Source organism: Babesia bigemina, assembly GCF_000981445.1.
Source record: "Babesia bigemina genome assembly Bbig001, chromosome : II".
NCBI classification, from domain to species: Eukaryota; Apicomplexa; class Aconoidasida; order Piroplasmida; family Babesiidae; genus Babesia; species Babesia bigemina.
The window spans coordinates 1,283,722-1,298,491 of NC_027217.1; the positions used below are offsets into that span (position 1 = coordinate 1,283,722).

Genomic DNA, 14,770 nt, shown 5'->3' on the forward strand with positions numbered 1-14,770 from the left:
GTTCCTTGCGGCGACCTTAATGATGTCGCCAGTCGGCCTTCTAAAGCAGTGCCGGCTACTTACCAAAGCAAATTTTATCAAGCAGATTGCAACCGATCTGTGTGTAACATTTAACAATTGTATAATGTCCTCTAAGCATTTGTATCATCACTGGATGACTCGCTAGCGGTTATTACGATGGCCGCCGCATTAATCCCTGGATATCTTCAAGTCAAACCGCGCCTGGTCGCATTGCAACGTTGAATTTACAATGCGATGTAACTCCCATGGATTGGAGAAGCATCGGCACCTCCTTTGTGCCATCTCTAGAGGAGAAGCCTTCCCGCACATCGGCACAGCCACTGCCCTTACTGGAAGACAATGGCAACGACAAGCCTCCTACGTATTCCAGATGGCAGTACGTGGTCGGTGTTGCGTCGGAAGATCAAAGCGTATTGCTCCAGAAACTAGAGGAGTCCAAGGAAGGCAGCGTGAGAGGGGGGAACCGCCATGCGCAGCCTCTAGCGATTCTTGACACAACCACACCAAAGGCCCGGTATTACGAGAACCAGGTATGTTGGAGCGATGAAAATGGCGTCATAAAAGAAAGGATAAAATCTTTCAAGGAACTGACGTTAGACCCAACAGTGGCACCCTCGCTGGACGCATGGCTCAGATACATAAGGGCAAAGGCCGGTGAACTTGTGCTGAAATTGCAAGGCAACAAAACAAACGTGCCTGAATGTATGCTGACTAGACTGAACATAGCACAGGAGCTTGAGGTTGCTGCCCAAAACTGCGAACTCCTCCACAAAATGAGTGGGATCGTGAAACTGACAGGGAATGTGGAGTGGTGCGGCGTACAAGACACCGCTGGCATAGCGTACATGTTTATCCTCATTTTATTTTATAAAAAGATGTTAATCCCCACGTTCGACGACGTGCTGGATACGGTTAAATGGATAAAGACGTGGTCCAACGACTACCTAAGGGTTGATCAACTCAGGCACGAGCTAACCACCCATACCCACCAGTTGGTCTCAACGGAACCTGTATATTGGGAATATATGTCTGGAATAGTTATTCAAACCCCCATGGAGCATGGTCGATTCCTCAAGGTGACATCGGTGTTCTTCAATCATCTTAGCCGAATGGCGGATATGGATATTGCGCCCAGAGGCAAAATTGAAAAATCAATCGTCGTGCTACTAACTGAATGTTTTATACCACGTCTCCTAGCGTCTGGGCATCATGATGTGGCTGTCAACGTGATCAGACATTGGTTGGCACATAATATGCTCGGCAGCAACTCTTGCGACGTCTTCGCTAACATCTCCAAACACTACCTCCTGCACAGCTTGAGCATAGTGCAGCGCCAGTGTAATTTGGATAAAAGCGCCTTAATGGATCTGTGCGACGCTGTGGATGCGTTTTTGAAGGAAACTGGGCAAAGCCAGCAAGTGGAATTAGGGTACCTGAAATCGCTTGATTACTGTCAGGTGGATCCTGTCGATGTTGTACAGTTGCCCATAAAGCCGTTTAAACTATGTAACGATCATGCTAATGAGTTATTGTTTAGAATACTGGAACTATTCGGAAGCGAATCCGTTGACCGAGTCCCAAGCAACAGCAGGTGGTACAATTTCGTGAAGAGTACGGTAGTTAACACCCGCTGTGCCAAAACGTTCCGTACGCTTTTATTAATGCATGCTATGGTTGTGACACCAGAAGTGAAAATATTTTGGTGTCTACTGATGCGTGCTTGTCAACGAAAAGATATATCCAAGAAAATACTGCAGCTAAATATGAAGGACCCTGATCTTTGGGCAACATATGCGGCCATCACTACCACCGTGTCAGAAGCCAAAGTCGTATACGAGGAAGCAGTGGGGGTGTTTCCGAACCACTTTCCTCTTCTGGTGGCGTGGTTAATGTTCTGCTTGGAACATGATAGAGAAAATGCGGATGGAGCCCTAACCTCCCTGAAGAGAGAATTGGATAGTAGATGTGGAACCCAAACAAGTGCTCCCGAACATGAGAGCGCACAAAGTAATGCGCTTGGTGCTATCAGCCCGTCCAGGGCTTGCGCTACTGTGCTGGTGTGGATGCTAGGCAATAGGGGCCGCCTTCACGAAAAGCGTTGCATAGCCGAATTTAAATCAATGGTTTTCGTTTTAAGTGAATATGACGTTGGGGTTGTGCTTAGGGCTGCTTGCTTGTGTATGCCGCCAAAAATTGCGCAACAACTTGCCGAGCCCATAGTGAGAACGTACCCAAACAACGAAACCATCACCGCCCTGTACGTAGAACACTGCATCGCAAGAGTAGACAAACCAGCAATACTTCGACTAGTTTCTGACTATTTAGTGAGGCCACTGATTTCCATGGCTACGAAGCACATGGCGCAGTTTGCGGATTGCTTACGGAACAAAAACTATGACGGTGGAATCAGGCTCATGCTGCTGTGCAGGGTTGATTTGAGTGGGAACGTGCTAAGGTCAATTATTGAGGAGCCAATGCCGTTCAAGCTGCCTAGCGTCCGGATTCTTCTGCACGCTCTCAAAAGCACTGCAAGGACTTGCGACACGGTACAACTCGTGGCAAAACATTGTGCCTTCTCCAAGGCACTATGGTTAATCCTCGCTGAACATCTCCCGGCATCTAGCAACATTATTGAGGAAGATATGAAAGCAAACGGCATAAAACTATAGCTGGCACTATGCTAGCTGCAACGTTCAACGCCAAGCGAGGCGGCAGACCCGGAACATTCGTAAAACAAACGTTCACGTGCACGTTGTAACAGCTCATGTACACTATTTTAAATCTAACAGAACGCCAATGCTTGTAACCGATGTAGTCCTAAATGGAAAACTTACATTACCATGGATCCGTCCTCAGACACTGATAGCAGGGCGCATTCGTCGTCGTCGCACGGAAGAGTCGCCAGGTCCAGTACCATTTTCTGGTGCGGACGGTTGTGCTTGATCACCTTGCCGTTCTTCAACGTGTAGAGCTCCCCACGAACGTTGCTCACAGCCACCACCAACACGGACGGCACCCACACCATGCGGGTCAGCTTCGACAACAGTGGCACGACGTTCAGCTTGGCCATGCGCTCGCAATCCCACGTAATTACTCGGCCGTCATGACCGCAGCTCACAGCCATCGTGGACGACGCACCGGTGCAAAATTTCACCGCCTCCACAGTGTCGGTGTGATCCTCCAGAAATGATGCGGATATACTTTTCTTAGTTAGTCCCACGAAGTACAGAGATCCATCGTATAACCCCGCCACAGCGAGCTGTACAGTATCGTGGCAGTCGACGCAAGTCACTGAATCTTTGCCAAGTGGAACGTCGCTCACGCTGCCCACGGTGCCGTTAGAATAACGTACAATGTTGAGGTGCCCGTCATCACCTCCCAACACGGCCAACGCATTGTCACCGTACATACATAACTTGCCGCAGGAGTTGGTGTCGGTTGTATTCACGCAAGCCGTCGTCTGCAATTGCGGGTCCCAAATGTACACGGTGTGGCCTGAGCCACCAAACATCACGGCGCTAGAGTCGCCTAGCCACGAAATCCATTCAATGCCGTCAGTGGGCCCGTTAACCGTGCACATGTGATCATACTTCGTACCGACCGTGCTGTAAACCAAAAAGCAGCCATCCATGCAGCCGAGCGACAGATAAGCGCCATTGGGGGAATATGCGCAGCAACTCACGGTCTCTTCGAAAGGACCCAGCAAGGTTTGTTGAGCCTCGCTTCCTTCTGCGAACTTTCGAAACTATGACTGGCAAAACAAACCGTCCTGTGATGATAAGTCGACTATCGTACACGTGTCGTCGCACGAACCGACCGCAACGTGAGCCACCTCCGGAAAAGCTGGATGTACCGACAAAGAAATCAATTCAGCCTTGAATTCCTTTCTCCAGCACTCGTATGTAGTGTCTAATGGCTGGTCAGAGTCGGAATCATCGTCTATGACGCAGCCCGGTTTGAGGTGAAAGACATCATCTTCCTCCGCATCCTTCTCGGCAAAATCGTCCAGATTTTTCACCCACATTCTGTAAATGGCAATGTGTCAAAAACAGTTAATAATGTTATGACGGCCTGCGGCAGTCAGCCCGTCGGCGGGCTTACCGCGGCCGGATAAGCACAGAAAACGGAAACCATTCGGGGTTTTCGTTGCACATTATAACACATAGCGTCGTAGACATGGTTCTTGACGGGCTATCGGAGCTGCAAAGCCTCAGTGCATCATCGAAGGTTGCACAAATTCTCAAAAATCACCTCGATCTCGACAATTCGGTACGTGGAAGCGAATGACTGTCACATAATACCAGGACCTTGTGGAGTTCATTATTCACCTAGCTAAGAAGGCAAAGAGTGCCGCCGATTTCAACCGACTGCTTGATGAAAATGAAGCTGAGATGCCGACTGCCCTCGGAGAACAACTTTTTAACGTCGTGAGAACTCTGGACCCTCCCAAGAAGAATAAAGGTATGCCAACGTATCAATTAGAGACCTATAGAACCCATTCAGAAACGTGGGACGACATAATAGCCGCGGAAAATGACGAACGACTTAACTTCCCTGCACTCTCCATGAGGAACAGCGACATCAAAAATGACAGCAGGCACAAAATTGAAGTCAAGAAAGAGGTAGGCGCGCATCTACCGTTACGTTGCAACTTCAAATAGGGGGAACTGTCAGACTGGGCCAAAGAACTGTTGAAGCAGGAGACAGGTCAAGCATATGAGGACGACAGGGAGAGAGACAGTCGAAGAAATCGGGATGTACAGCGTGATAGGGAAAGGGATGGTCGCATAAGAGGCGAAAATGTACGTGTGAAGGATGACAGGGGTTCCCGTAATGACTATAAGGAAGGCTATAGAAGGGATAGCTACCGTTCACGAGCTGATGACAGAGATCGGCGATATCGCAGCCATGAGAGGAGAAGCAGGAGTAGCAGCGGGGAGCGCACGCCTACAATAGACATTAAAGGCCAAGTATTTCTTGGCAGGGTAAATAGGATCATGGAATATGGTGCATTTGTTTCGTTTCGTACCAAAACTGGGAGGCATGTTGGCCTCCTACACGTATCTGAAATACTTCCGGGTAAACGCCGACTTCTGGACGTAAGAGAGGTTTTAAAAGAAAATATGGAAGTGTATGTCAAGGTCGTTGCGGTCAACGGTGACAAAGTGAATCTGTCAATGAAAACCGTGGACCAGCATACCGGTAAAGAGGATTCCAGCCGAACGACATCTTCTATAAGTGAGGACACTCAAATCAGGCGTGTTCACACGACTATGATGGGAGAATCAACCAATGCCCCTTTGAACAGTTATGCGCACGGCGTTGAGGGCAGAAAGCGGCGTATGGTCACCGATCTTGAGAAATGGGAACAACAACAGTTAATTAACAGCGGCGTTCTAACGAAAGGAGAACGCATGGGCATGAATTTAAATGCAGATCGCGATGCCATAGAGGAGGAGGAAGAAGTTGAAATTGAAATTAATGAAGCGTGTCCCACCTTCCTCAAAGGTCAAACGAGACGTTCAGGTACTGTTCGTGACGTACGATTAACTAAAAACACCTATAGGCATCGAACTCTCTCCAATTAAAATTGTATCAAACCCAGAAGGCTCGCTTGCCAGGGCTATAACCACAAGCTCGACAATCGCAAGAGAACGAAGGGATGCTGAAAGAGCGCAGGAGGACCGTCACATTATAGAAGCCCGTCGCGACGATGCAACTGCAGAAGGTTTAAACTTGCGCCAGGGGGGTAGTAGCACCGCACAGTTCATGATGGAATTGCAAAAGGCCAATAGTATGCATAAGAGGGAACACGCTCCGGGTGATAGAGGCCAACAAAAACAAACAACTCTGGTGTCAATTAAGGATCAAAGAGAGTCGCTACCAATTTTTAGTTTTAGGGAAGATCTATTGCAGGCCGTGCGTGAAAATGACGTCCTCGTCGTAGTGGGTGAAACCGGAAGCGGAAAGAGTACACAGATACCACAATATCTTGCGGAAAGTGGGTACAATTGTGGGCAAAACGGCAGCGTCAGAGTCATCGGGTGTACTCAGCCAAGACGGGTAGCCGCGATCTCTGTGGCAAAGCGCGTAGCTGAGGAAGTTGGTTGCAGGCTGGGTCAAGAGGTCGGATACTGTATTCGGTTTGAGGATTGTACAACGAAGGACACCATGATCAAGTTCATGACTGACGGTATGCTATTGCGAGAGGTGCTTCAGGACCCCATGCTTGAGCGATACTCTTGCATCATGCTTGACGAGGCACATGAACGCACCATAGCTACTGATGTCTTGTTCGCACTGCTCAAGGTGGGTTAGCTTGTGCGTAATCCGCACCTTACATGCTCTATACGCATAAATCGACCGCTGATAAGCAGTGTGTAAGAAATCACAGCACGCTGCATAGGTACCGGTCGTATATTAACGAATGCCAATTGTGTTTAATGCTATGTATAAAGGTATAATTGGCTACATTACACTTTAGGAATGCTGCGCAAATCGAAATGACTTCAAACTCATCGTCACTTCGGCAACACTGGAAGCAGAAAAGTTTTCTGCGTACTTCAACGACTCTAGCATATTTTCAATACCCGGTAGGATGTTCCCAGTGGAGATTCTGCATACCAAGGAGCAAGAGAGTGACTATGTAGAGGCCTCTTTGATCACTGTGCTGAATATCCATTTAAACGAACCTGCTGGAGACATATTGCTTTTCCTTACAGGGCAGGAAGAGATCGACGTTGCGTGTAGGACACTGCATGAACGTATGAAGAGGCTTGAGTCAATGTCGCCACCACCTTTGATCATTTTGCCTGTATATGCAGCTCTGCCGGGGGAAATGCAAAGCGCAATCTTCGAACCAACGCCCCCTGGTTGCAGGAAGTGTGTCATTGCGACTAATATAGCAGAGGCATCGCTTACCATAGATGGTGAGTTCGTGCGTGCATTTACGATCTACTAATCGAATTGCAGGCATATTCTACGTCATCGACCCTGGTTTCGCCAAAGTGAAGAGGTATAACCCCAGAACGGGCATGGAATCTCTGGTGGTCGTGCCCATATCGCAAGCCAGCGCAAAACAGAGATCTGGAAGGGCAGGGAGAACTGGCCCCGGAAAGTGCTACCGACTGTATACGGAGGATTCATACAGGTCAGAAATGCTTCCGACGGCCATTCCAGAAATCCAACGTACAAATCTTGCCAACGTCGTCATCCTACTCAAGGCAATGGGAATCAACGACTTTTTGAATTTTGATTTCATGGATAAACCCCCTGTCGAAACTTTAATCGACGCATTGGACAATCTCTACCACCTAGGTGCCCTAGACGACGAAGGGCTGCTAACAAGACTTGGACGAAAAATGGCCGAGTTTCCCATGGACCCTAACATGGCAAAAATGCTCCTGACGTCAATCGATATGGGGTGTTCGGATGAAATAATCACCATTGTTTCAATGTTGTCCATTCAGAACATCTTTTATCGGCCGCAGGACAAACAGGCGCAAGCGGACAGGGCTAAATCGCGATTCACACAAGCCGAAGGGGACCATCTTACATTATTGGAGGTCTACAACCAGTGGAGGAGAAACAAATTCTCGTCTTTGTGGTGCCACGAAAATTTCCTACAGGTTGGTCCCCTTTTGCGTATCACACAGAAATTCAGTCACGTGCGTTGTTGCGGGCACAAGAAGTACGCAAACAACTTATATCAATTATGGACAGATACAATTTCAAGGTGACATCGTGCGGCAACGATCCAGAGAAGGTTGCCAAGTCTGTCTGCGCAGGGTTCTTCCACCACTCGGCCCGCAGGGACCCGCAGGAGGGGTATCGCACCATCCTGGATCAGCAGAACGTTTTTATACACCCATCGTCAGCTCTGTACAACAGATCACCGGAGTACGTTGTGTACCACGAGCTGGTTATGACCACAAAGGAGTACATGCGGGACCTCACAACAGTCAAGGCGCAATGGCTCCTCGAACTGGCGCCATCCATGTTCAAGAAGTGCGAAGGCGTTAGTAAGGCTAAGATGGGCCAAAAAATCGAGCCGTTGCACAACAAGTTCGAGGAGAAGGACGCGTGGAGACTCTCCAAGCGCAGAGGGTAATAGCCACTCCACAGACGCCATGCTAAATGAGCAACGTAAACACCGATATATTTGTATATTATGTTGTTCTGTTATGACTACATGCGCTCTACCTCCTCACATCGTCGTGTATCGTCTCGGGTAGCTCACCGACTACCGAAATCGCGTAACAACCAGGAATCACATCGCCTGCGAGCATTATCTACCGCACACGCGACGGACACCTTGAGGTGCCGTGGACTCACCTAAATTGTTGAAACGCGCAGCCCACGATTTTTGAGGGTCCATAATGGATATGAGTCCACTGAAGTTTGAACTTGTGCAATCCAACGTGCGCCTCCGGTCCCCATCCATCTGGAGGAAGGCGCAGTTCCCGCAACCACGCTCAAAAAACTGCACAGCGTTTTTTCTGATTTGGTAAACGTTTGCACCGCAAACTGTATTAGCTAACCTGGTCCTCACTCATTATCAGGCGGCATGAAATGCAGGCCCGAAGCTTGAATATAGTACTTTCGCCTTCTTGGCGCTGGCGGTGGGTCCGTCTACAAGGATGTTAGAAACTCAACGCATACAGTATAGAGCCAGCATACGCCGGTTCACGGTTATAAGAAGGTGATTCGGTCAACATACCGTGGTACGAAATCGAATTTCCCGCCGTTCAGGTCCTCATACTCATCCTCTTCGTCCTCCTTGTCCAAATGATCGGACTCGAACATATCTAGCGCCAATATAAAACGTTGCATTTTACACTTACCTTTGCGTGCCATGGCTACCCAGTAGGACGCCGTGAATTGGTCACTGATGCAACCCGAATCGTGGCTAATGTGAGCATCCACACAACGCTGCGACACGGCTCATGGGTGATAACAACCAACGGTATAACACCTATATTTTACCTATACCTATATGACCGTAATTACAGGGATGACAACTGCTCTTCCGGAGCGCTGATGTGTGACTAAGTGGTTTCCAGCAAGAAGGCATTAGCAACGGAAGCGAACGCGATCGTTCCTTAATCTTCTATAAGCATGCCAAAAGCTCATTTAGATCATATTGGCATCAATAATACGTAGTTGTCCGTTTTAGATGCAACACCTATCAAAAATGGCCAACGAGAGCTCCAGTGGAAGACGCGGCGTGTCGCTGGGCCTTAATGAGAAGGTCTTCCGCGCTAACAGGAGCATGGTGGTGCCCAGCTCAAACCTTTATGAGGCAAACGGAGGAGATTCCATGTTTGTAGAGCGCGAAATCGTGGTGGAATCTCACGTTCCTCTTGTGCAAGACAACTGGGAAACAACCTGGTCGACGTTCGACCATATAGAAGCCGCAATTGAGCGATCCATCCATTGCAGCACACAGCCATACGTTAGTATACTGGATGATGCTCTGGGAGAAGTGGCAAAACTCGAAAAACAAAGGGCAGCTAAGGAACTGGAAAAGCAAATGGAAGCTAAAGCATTGCAAGAACAGCAAGATAAGAAGCTAGCGCAACAGAAGACTGAATGTACGAATAAAAACCAGTCAGATGCCACTTCGAACCCTCATGTGGGTTGTTCGAAATCCAAATCGCATGTAGAAGCGGGACCAGCAAGCAGCCACGCTGCCGTGGCTAACGCATCACTTCAAGCAACTAAGGGAGGTATTCATACGACTACTGCAGGCAGTAAGAGCGCAATTAAAACGGCGGGTACGACTTCGAAATACGAAAAGGAGAGAGACGCCGCTGACGTCACTCAAGCGGACTATGTTCCCCGTAATTCGTACACCAAGCAAATCGACGACTACGAGGCAGAGCACGAGCAAATCAAGATTGAGTACGATGTGTTTGTGCAGAACAGTGATCCTGCGGTGAAATCAATCAGGTTGGACGTCGCAAAGGCAGTAAACAGAACTGTTAACACACTGGCAAGCACGCAAAAGCAAGTGGATCATTCGTACACAACCCTACTCAACATACGGAATCAGTATGCGAATGAGCCTGGAGTTGCCACGTTCGTAATATTCAGAGTTATTGAAGCTGTGCTTGACTGCTGTGAACCTGGGTGTCAAATGTACCTCAACCCAAAGGCTGCATGGCCATCGGCACATCTCATCCGGGGAGTAATGGCGATGAAGTCAGAATGCAGGGCCATATATTACGCGTTGATAAAAAAGCGTTGTCCTTACGTCATACCGAGACTCTACCTAAGCAGCAACACTAGCAGACTGGAGGCGCTCCATCGATATTCGAAAGACAACAGTAGCACCTATTTCAAAAGGCAAATGGCTCTTTTGAGGCTACATATTGCAGTTTTGGTGGTAACAAAGGACAGAGAGGGCCTCTGGGCATGGTTTGCAGGCTTCATTAATGCGTCTTCCAAACCAGTCTTCAAGCTTCCGTTATCGGGTGTGCTAGTCACTGCAATGCGTACTGCGGGCCATTTCTGCTTGGCATCATACAAAGAGCAGTTCAGAAAGGTATGTTTAACTGCATAGCGAACGCAAACGCGTAATTGTGCCAAACGCGGTCATTTAATCACATAAACTGACCCTGTCGCAGGTGCTTTCATTGTGCGGTGACATGGTCAAGAAGGGTCAATTCAAGGTACAAAATTGCGAGGCCGCGGGCATGTACCATGAACAGCTATCGCACTTTTTTGAAGAATACCGGTTGGTTCGATAGTTTCGATTACCATCGTTGCTCAGCAAAAAGGGAACTCTGGAGAAGCCTGATGGATTCGAAATGAAGCGTCAAGAGGAAGACCTGCGACGGGACATCTGAGCCTGTAAAGGCCAGGCCGATGTACTACAGGTGCACACTTTGGGATGCTAAGTTAATCTAAGCATCCAATGAAGTTCACAACTAGGACGGTGCAATGCCTAAGTTACACAAGTGCATTAACCTATGCGTTCAAGTCCATCTCATCGCAAACTTATGCCACTTCTCAGACAATGTGGCGGTCCAAGCCGAGGCAGAAGTCTCAACCAGAGAATTAACGTGCTGGCGCAAGTCATAGTCTCGATGTTCTGTAAGCATGAACTTAGATTCCATCTCGACCATTGCACTAAGATTCACGTTTTTCAAATTGCTATCGACCAATATGTATAACAGCATGATAATCAACTTTGCATGGCGGCGCAATATCGTGAACACAAGATAGAATCGTTCCTTGAAACGGTGGTAGAAGTAAGAATTGTGCCCTCCCAGAAATTCTAACAACTCAGGCGATAATTTAAAGGGAGGGGCAGAAAACGGTTTCGGGTCTGACCCCAACACATACCCGTAGTCTACATGTACCACGTGACCGCTGCGGCTCACTATCAGATTGTCGTTGTGGCGATCCCCGATTCCCAAAAGGTACGTCAACGCGCTGTAAGAGGCCAGACTGCCGACGAAGTTCAGGCGTTTGGTCAGCGCGTCTACAAGTGACGGGTTATCACCTAAAACATACGCTTCGACGCTGCCGTGATCAGCCATAACAGCAGAAAGCGACTTCGTTTCCATCAAAAACTCCACGAAACCGTCCCTGGAACTCGTCGGGGTTACCTCATAGCTTTTTATATACGACTCCACGCCATGACGCCTCAGGAGAACGTCCGCGACCTTGACGATCTGTTGGCACAATTGATCCAAACGAAGGTCATCACTGTTTTTGAACATCACGTATCTCATATGCAAGTGTCCCTCCCTTTGTGAAGAAATTTTTGTTCCCGTGTGCTCTGCTAAGGAACTAGCGCTATCCAGTCCTTGCTGAGCAGCTGCAATATCGGACACGTAGAACGCCAAAAGAAGGGGGTCGTGACTCGTTTTGACGACGCTGCAGCGACCTGTGTCAATGGATCGTATCCAAAATGATGGGTTGCTGAATAAAGGTAGCTGTACATTGAACCTAACGTTCGCATCAGATCCCATGCAAGTTCCCAAGCCGTGGAAAAGCTCACGCACGTCTTCGCTTTGAAGCGCTCCAGCCAAGGTGGCGCTTCTCCCAGTGTGACCATGCGAAGTCGATTTCAACTGTTGCATGAGAAAATTTAAGCGCTGTCGCAACAGGCGCTGAGACTTTATAGCGTGAAATACGCCTTGACTTTCACCACCTGCCTGAATCACGCCGAGAAAATGGGTCATCTCATGCGATGGGCGTGTAATTGGCTTATCCCAGCTCTCCAGCGCCCAATACATCCTGATAGCTATTTCGTGGTCAGTGCGACATGCTTCTATCAAGTGGTGAATAACCCTGCGCGATCCTGGGGCAACGACCAGCTGAGGTAAGAACCGAACCAACTTTTTCGTCGTATACTTCCTAATCAACAGATCACATGCGTACTCCTGCACCTCTTTAGGCACATGAGGCGGGGCAAAGTCGCGTGAAACAAGCTCCAGAAGCGTGCCTAAACAAGGTTCTTGCCACGCATACATAGCTCGTATCGCGGCATAACACTCTGTTGGCGAGCTCCAGTCAACAAAACGGAGGAAGGTGCTCAACGCACTTCCTGACAAGGACATGAGCCGCTGGTACCGCCACACCAACTCGTTTATCTTCCGGTAACCGATGCGACCACGCGATCCAGTCACATCAAAAGTGTCCAATGTTCCTGGGGCACTACTTACACTGTATAGGGGCGTGGATAACAAGCATTTCAGAAACGATATATCTGGTGGCTCCGGAAAGAAGGAAAGCCCGCCACCAGGGACGAACATCCTGCTGTTAATACTCAAAGTTTCGGCCATCATGGGGCAAATCATATATTGGTCCCTGTAAAAAGCTGGGGCTTGGATGAATCCCAGAACTGTAGGCATTCCACATACGGGGGCATTGTCAATAATATGCGTCATACGAACTATCCTTCGTATTGTATTTTCTTCGCATCCCTGGCCAAGGTAGATACTTCCCACGCGACGACGCCAAACACGATTCCTATAGCGCTGGTCATCTGTAGCAAATAAACGTTCCAACTTCGACATGTTGGCACAACCTGGAGAGAGCGTTCGGTCACTACTGTAACGATCGGACAGCCAACCGGGCGCATGCGATAACTGTGTACGCTTGCCCCCCGAATGTAGCATCATATGAAGAGTAGAAAAGGCGGTACACCGGTTGGCTGATACAAATTTATCCACTTGAACTACACCCACTGTCAATATGGCTCTCGGAATCCCTTCTGCACAGCGCTCAATGGCAATGCTCCCCGAAAAGGCAAGAACCTGCAAGTAAAAGTACATAAGATAGCGATATGGTCCCATGTGAGACATATTTATGAGAGAGTTGTTGCGGTAAATGAAGGAAATGATGCGTTTTAAATCCTCGCATATCCTGGTGAGGTGGGATGCGCAAACGCGACGTTGGGCGGGGCTGCAGCAGCAAGAATGGATGTTACAAACTTCATTTTGCTCCGTCAGTGGGGATTCGCGAGCATAAAACATGTCTACGTAACCGTTCACGGAACTGTTTCTTGGCGTTATGTCCAATTGCGACTTCGCGAATAGCAGACCAGCCATAAAAATCTCGCTTCGCAGGACGAGATTTGAGCACTGTTTGTACCGCCAATTAGGAGTCTGGAATCGTAGAAATGTGTCTATATGGACAATAATTGGAACCTTTATTCGGTCATGTTGTCGTGCATGCCACTTGCGGCGCCGCTGTCGATGACGCCGAAATAGGCTTTTAACTGCTGGTTTGGCAAATTCCTCATTATCACACTTTCTTCCAAACTTAAAACCAGACATCAACTTTGTCAACTCGGCATACCAACACTCTTCGGTCGAAGATCCCTCCATAACGGAGGCTGCGACGAGGCATTTTAAATGCCTCCGCAGCCTGAATTCGCAACTCTTACCTGCGTAACGTCGGAGTGAACAGCAATAAGCGCTGTGTTTTCCAAAGATTGGCGATTTTGAACCTCTGCTGTACGTATTGCGGTGCTTCACTCGATGGTACCTCGGTGCATCAATACCGGGATATACGTCGTGATAGCCTGTAAGCTGGTTACGATTGAGACACACAGTCACTGTATCCGATATAGCTTCACCATTTTCGTGTAGGGAACACCGGAGCTGTATGTCGGCCTGGCGTGGGTCCACAGGACACTGGCGACTAGGGTCTGATATCCCCTCCTGGTCTGCAATCTCACATGGCAGCAGGGCCGAGTTGTCGGCCGCAGTATTACGCCTCTCACTCCCATAGTCTTCACATAAAAAGGCCAAGGAACCTAGCGAAACTACTAATTCGTGCAAGCCAAATTTGTGGAAATGCAGCCTGGGGTCTGGAGGAACCAAATCCTGTATCAAACCAGCCAAATGGCATCTGGACACATGGTTTTCGTATTTCATCACATCGCTACGATCCGACGACAAATGCGATATCCCTCAATACAAATTAGCAGCGCCCGGGAAGACAGTCTTCCAACCTTTGCATTGTCAGCTTCGCTGCGATAGCCTTTATACTGCTCGATTCTTTGTACTACATTTAAAAATACTACGTGTACGTCCGATTGCAACACGAACCCTTCGGTAATACGGCACCTTCCGTTGTCGAAGGAGCGCCATCGACTATGTGTGTAGAATGTATGCTATGCCATGTCGGCTATGTAAACCGTATGGTCTCCCAGGATGATTGCCGTGGTATAGCTTAATCGCGTACTATCGTAATATATTGATGTGTGGGACCCTGTAGGCTTCCGCGC

The 14,770-nt window shown here is 48.6% G+C and overlaps 6 protein-coding genes across 6 annotated transcripts; 3 read left to right on the forward strand and 3 right to left on the reverse strand.

Moving 5' to 3' along the window:
* Positions 1 to 266: 266 nt before the first annotated feature.
* BBBOND_0205690 (hypothetical protein, conserved) lies at positions 267 to 2,690 on the forward strand (the record flags this gene model as incomplete). The annotated part of the gene is made up of 1 exon (XM_012912143.1): positions 267 to 2,690. The coding sequence occupies one exon, from the start codon at positions 267 to 269 to the stop codon at positions 2,688 to 2,690; it is 2,424 nt and encodes an 807-aa protein (XP_012767597.1).
* Positions 2,691 to 2,851: 161 nt separating this feature from the next.
* Positions 2,852 to 4,045, reverse strand: BBBOND_0205700 (WD domain, G-beta repeat domain containing protein, putative; the record flags this gene model as incomplete). The annotated part of the gene is made up of 2 exons (XM_012912144.1): positions 2,852 to 3,750; positions 3,787 to 4,045. 2 exons carry the CDS (start codon positions 4,043 to 4,045, stop codon positions 2,852 to 2,854), a joined length of 1,158 nt encoding a protein of 385 aa, XP_012767598.1.
* Positions 4,046 to 4,197: 152 nt separating this feature from the next.
* BBBOND_0205710 (Probable pre-mRNA-splicing factor ATP-dependent RNA helicase) lies at positions 4,198 to 8,131 on the forward strand (the record flags this gene model as incomplete). The annotated part of the gene is made up of 8 exons (XM_012912145.1): positions 4,198 to 4,290; positions 4,326 to 4,482; positions 4,525 to 4,643; positions 4,683 to 5,547; positions 5,588 to 6,330; positions 6,506 to 6,950; positions 6,994 to 7,649; positions 7,685 to 8,131. The coding sequence occupies 8 exons, from the start codon at positions 4,198 to 4,200 to the stop codon at positions 8,129 to 8,131; spliced, it is 3,525 nt and encodes a 1,174-aa protein (XP_012767599.1).
* An 88-nt stretch (positions 8,132 to 8,219) lies between these two features.
* BBBOND_0205720 (transcription factor, putative) lies at positions 8,220 to 8,877 on the reverse strand (the record flags this gene model as incomplete). The annotated part of the gene is made up of 4 exons (XM_012912146.1): positions 8,220 to 8,299; positions 8,356 to 8,503; positions 8,562 to 8,652; positions 8,741 to 8,877. The coding sequence occupies 4 exons, from the start codon at positions 8,875 to 8,877 to the stop codon at positions 8,220 to 8,222; spliced, it is 456 nt and encodes a 151-aa protein (XP_012767600.1).
* Positions 8,878 to 9,214: 337 nt separating this feature from the next.
* On the forward strand, positions 9,215 to 10,871 carry BBBOND_0205730 (hypothetical protein, conserved; the record flags this gene model as incomplete). The annotated part of the gene is made up of 3 exons (XM_012912147.1): positions 9,215 to 10,567; positions 10,650 to 10,759; positions 10,796 to 10,871. The coding sequence occupies 3 exons, from the start codon at positions 9,215 to 9,217 to the stop codon at positions 10,869 to 10,871; spliced, it is 1,539 nt and encodes a 512-aa protein (XP_012767601.1).
* A 129-nt stretch (positions 10,872 to 11,000) lies between these two features.
* On the reverse strand, positions 11,001 to 14,417 carry BBBOND_0205740 (phosphatidylinositol 3-and 4-kinase domain containing protein, putative; the record flags this gene model as incomplete). Its single annotated transcript, XM_012912148.1, has 1 exon — positions 11,001 to 14,417. The coding sequence occupies one exon, from the start codon at positions 14,415 to 14,417 to the stop codon at positions 11,001 to 11,003; it is 3,417 nt and encodes a 1,138-aa protein (XP_012767602.1).
* Positions 14,418 to 14,770: the final 353 nt, after the last annotated feature.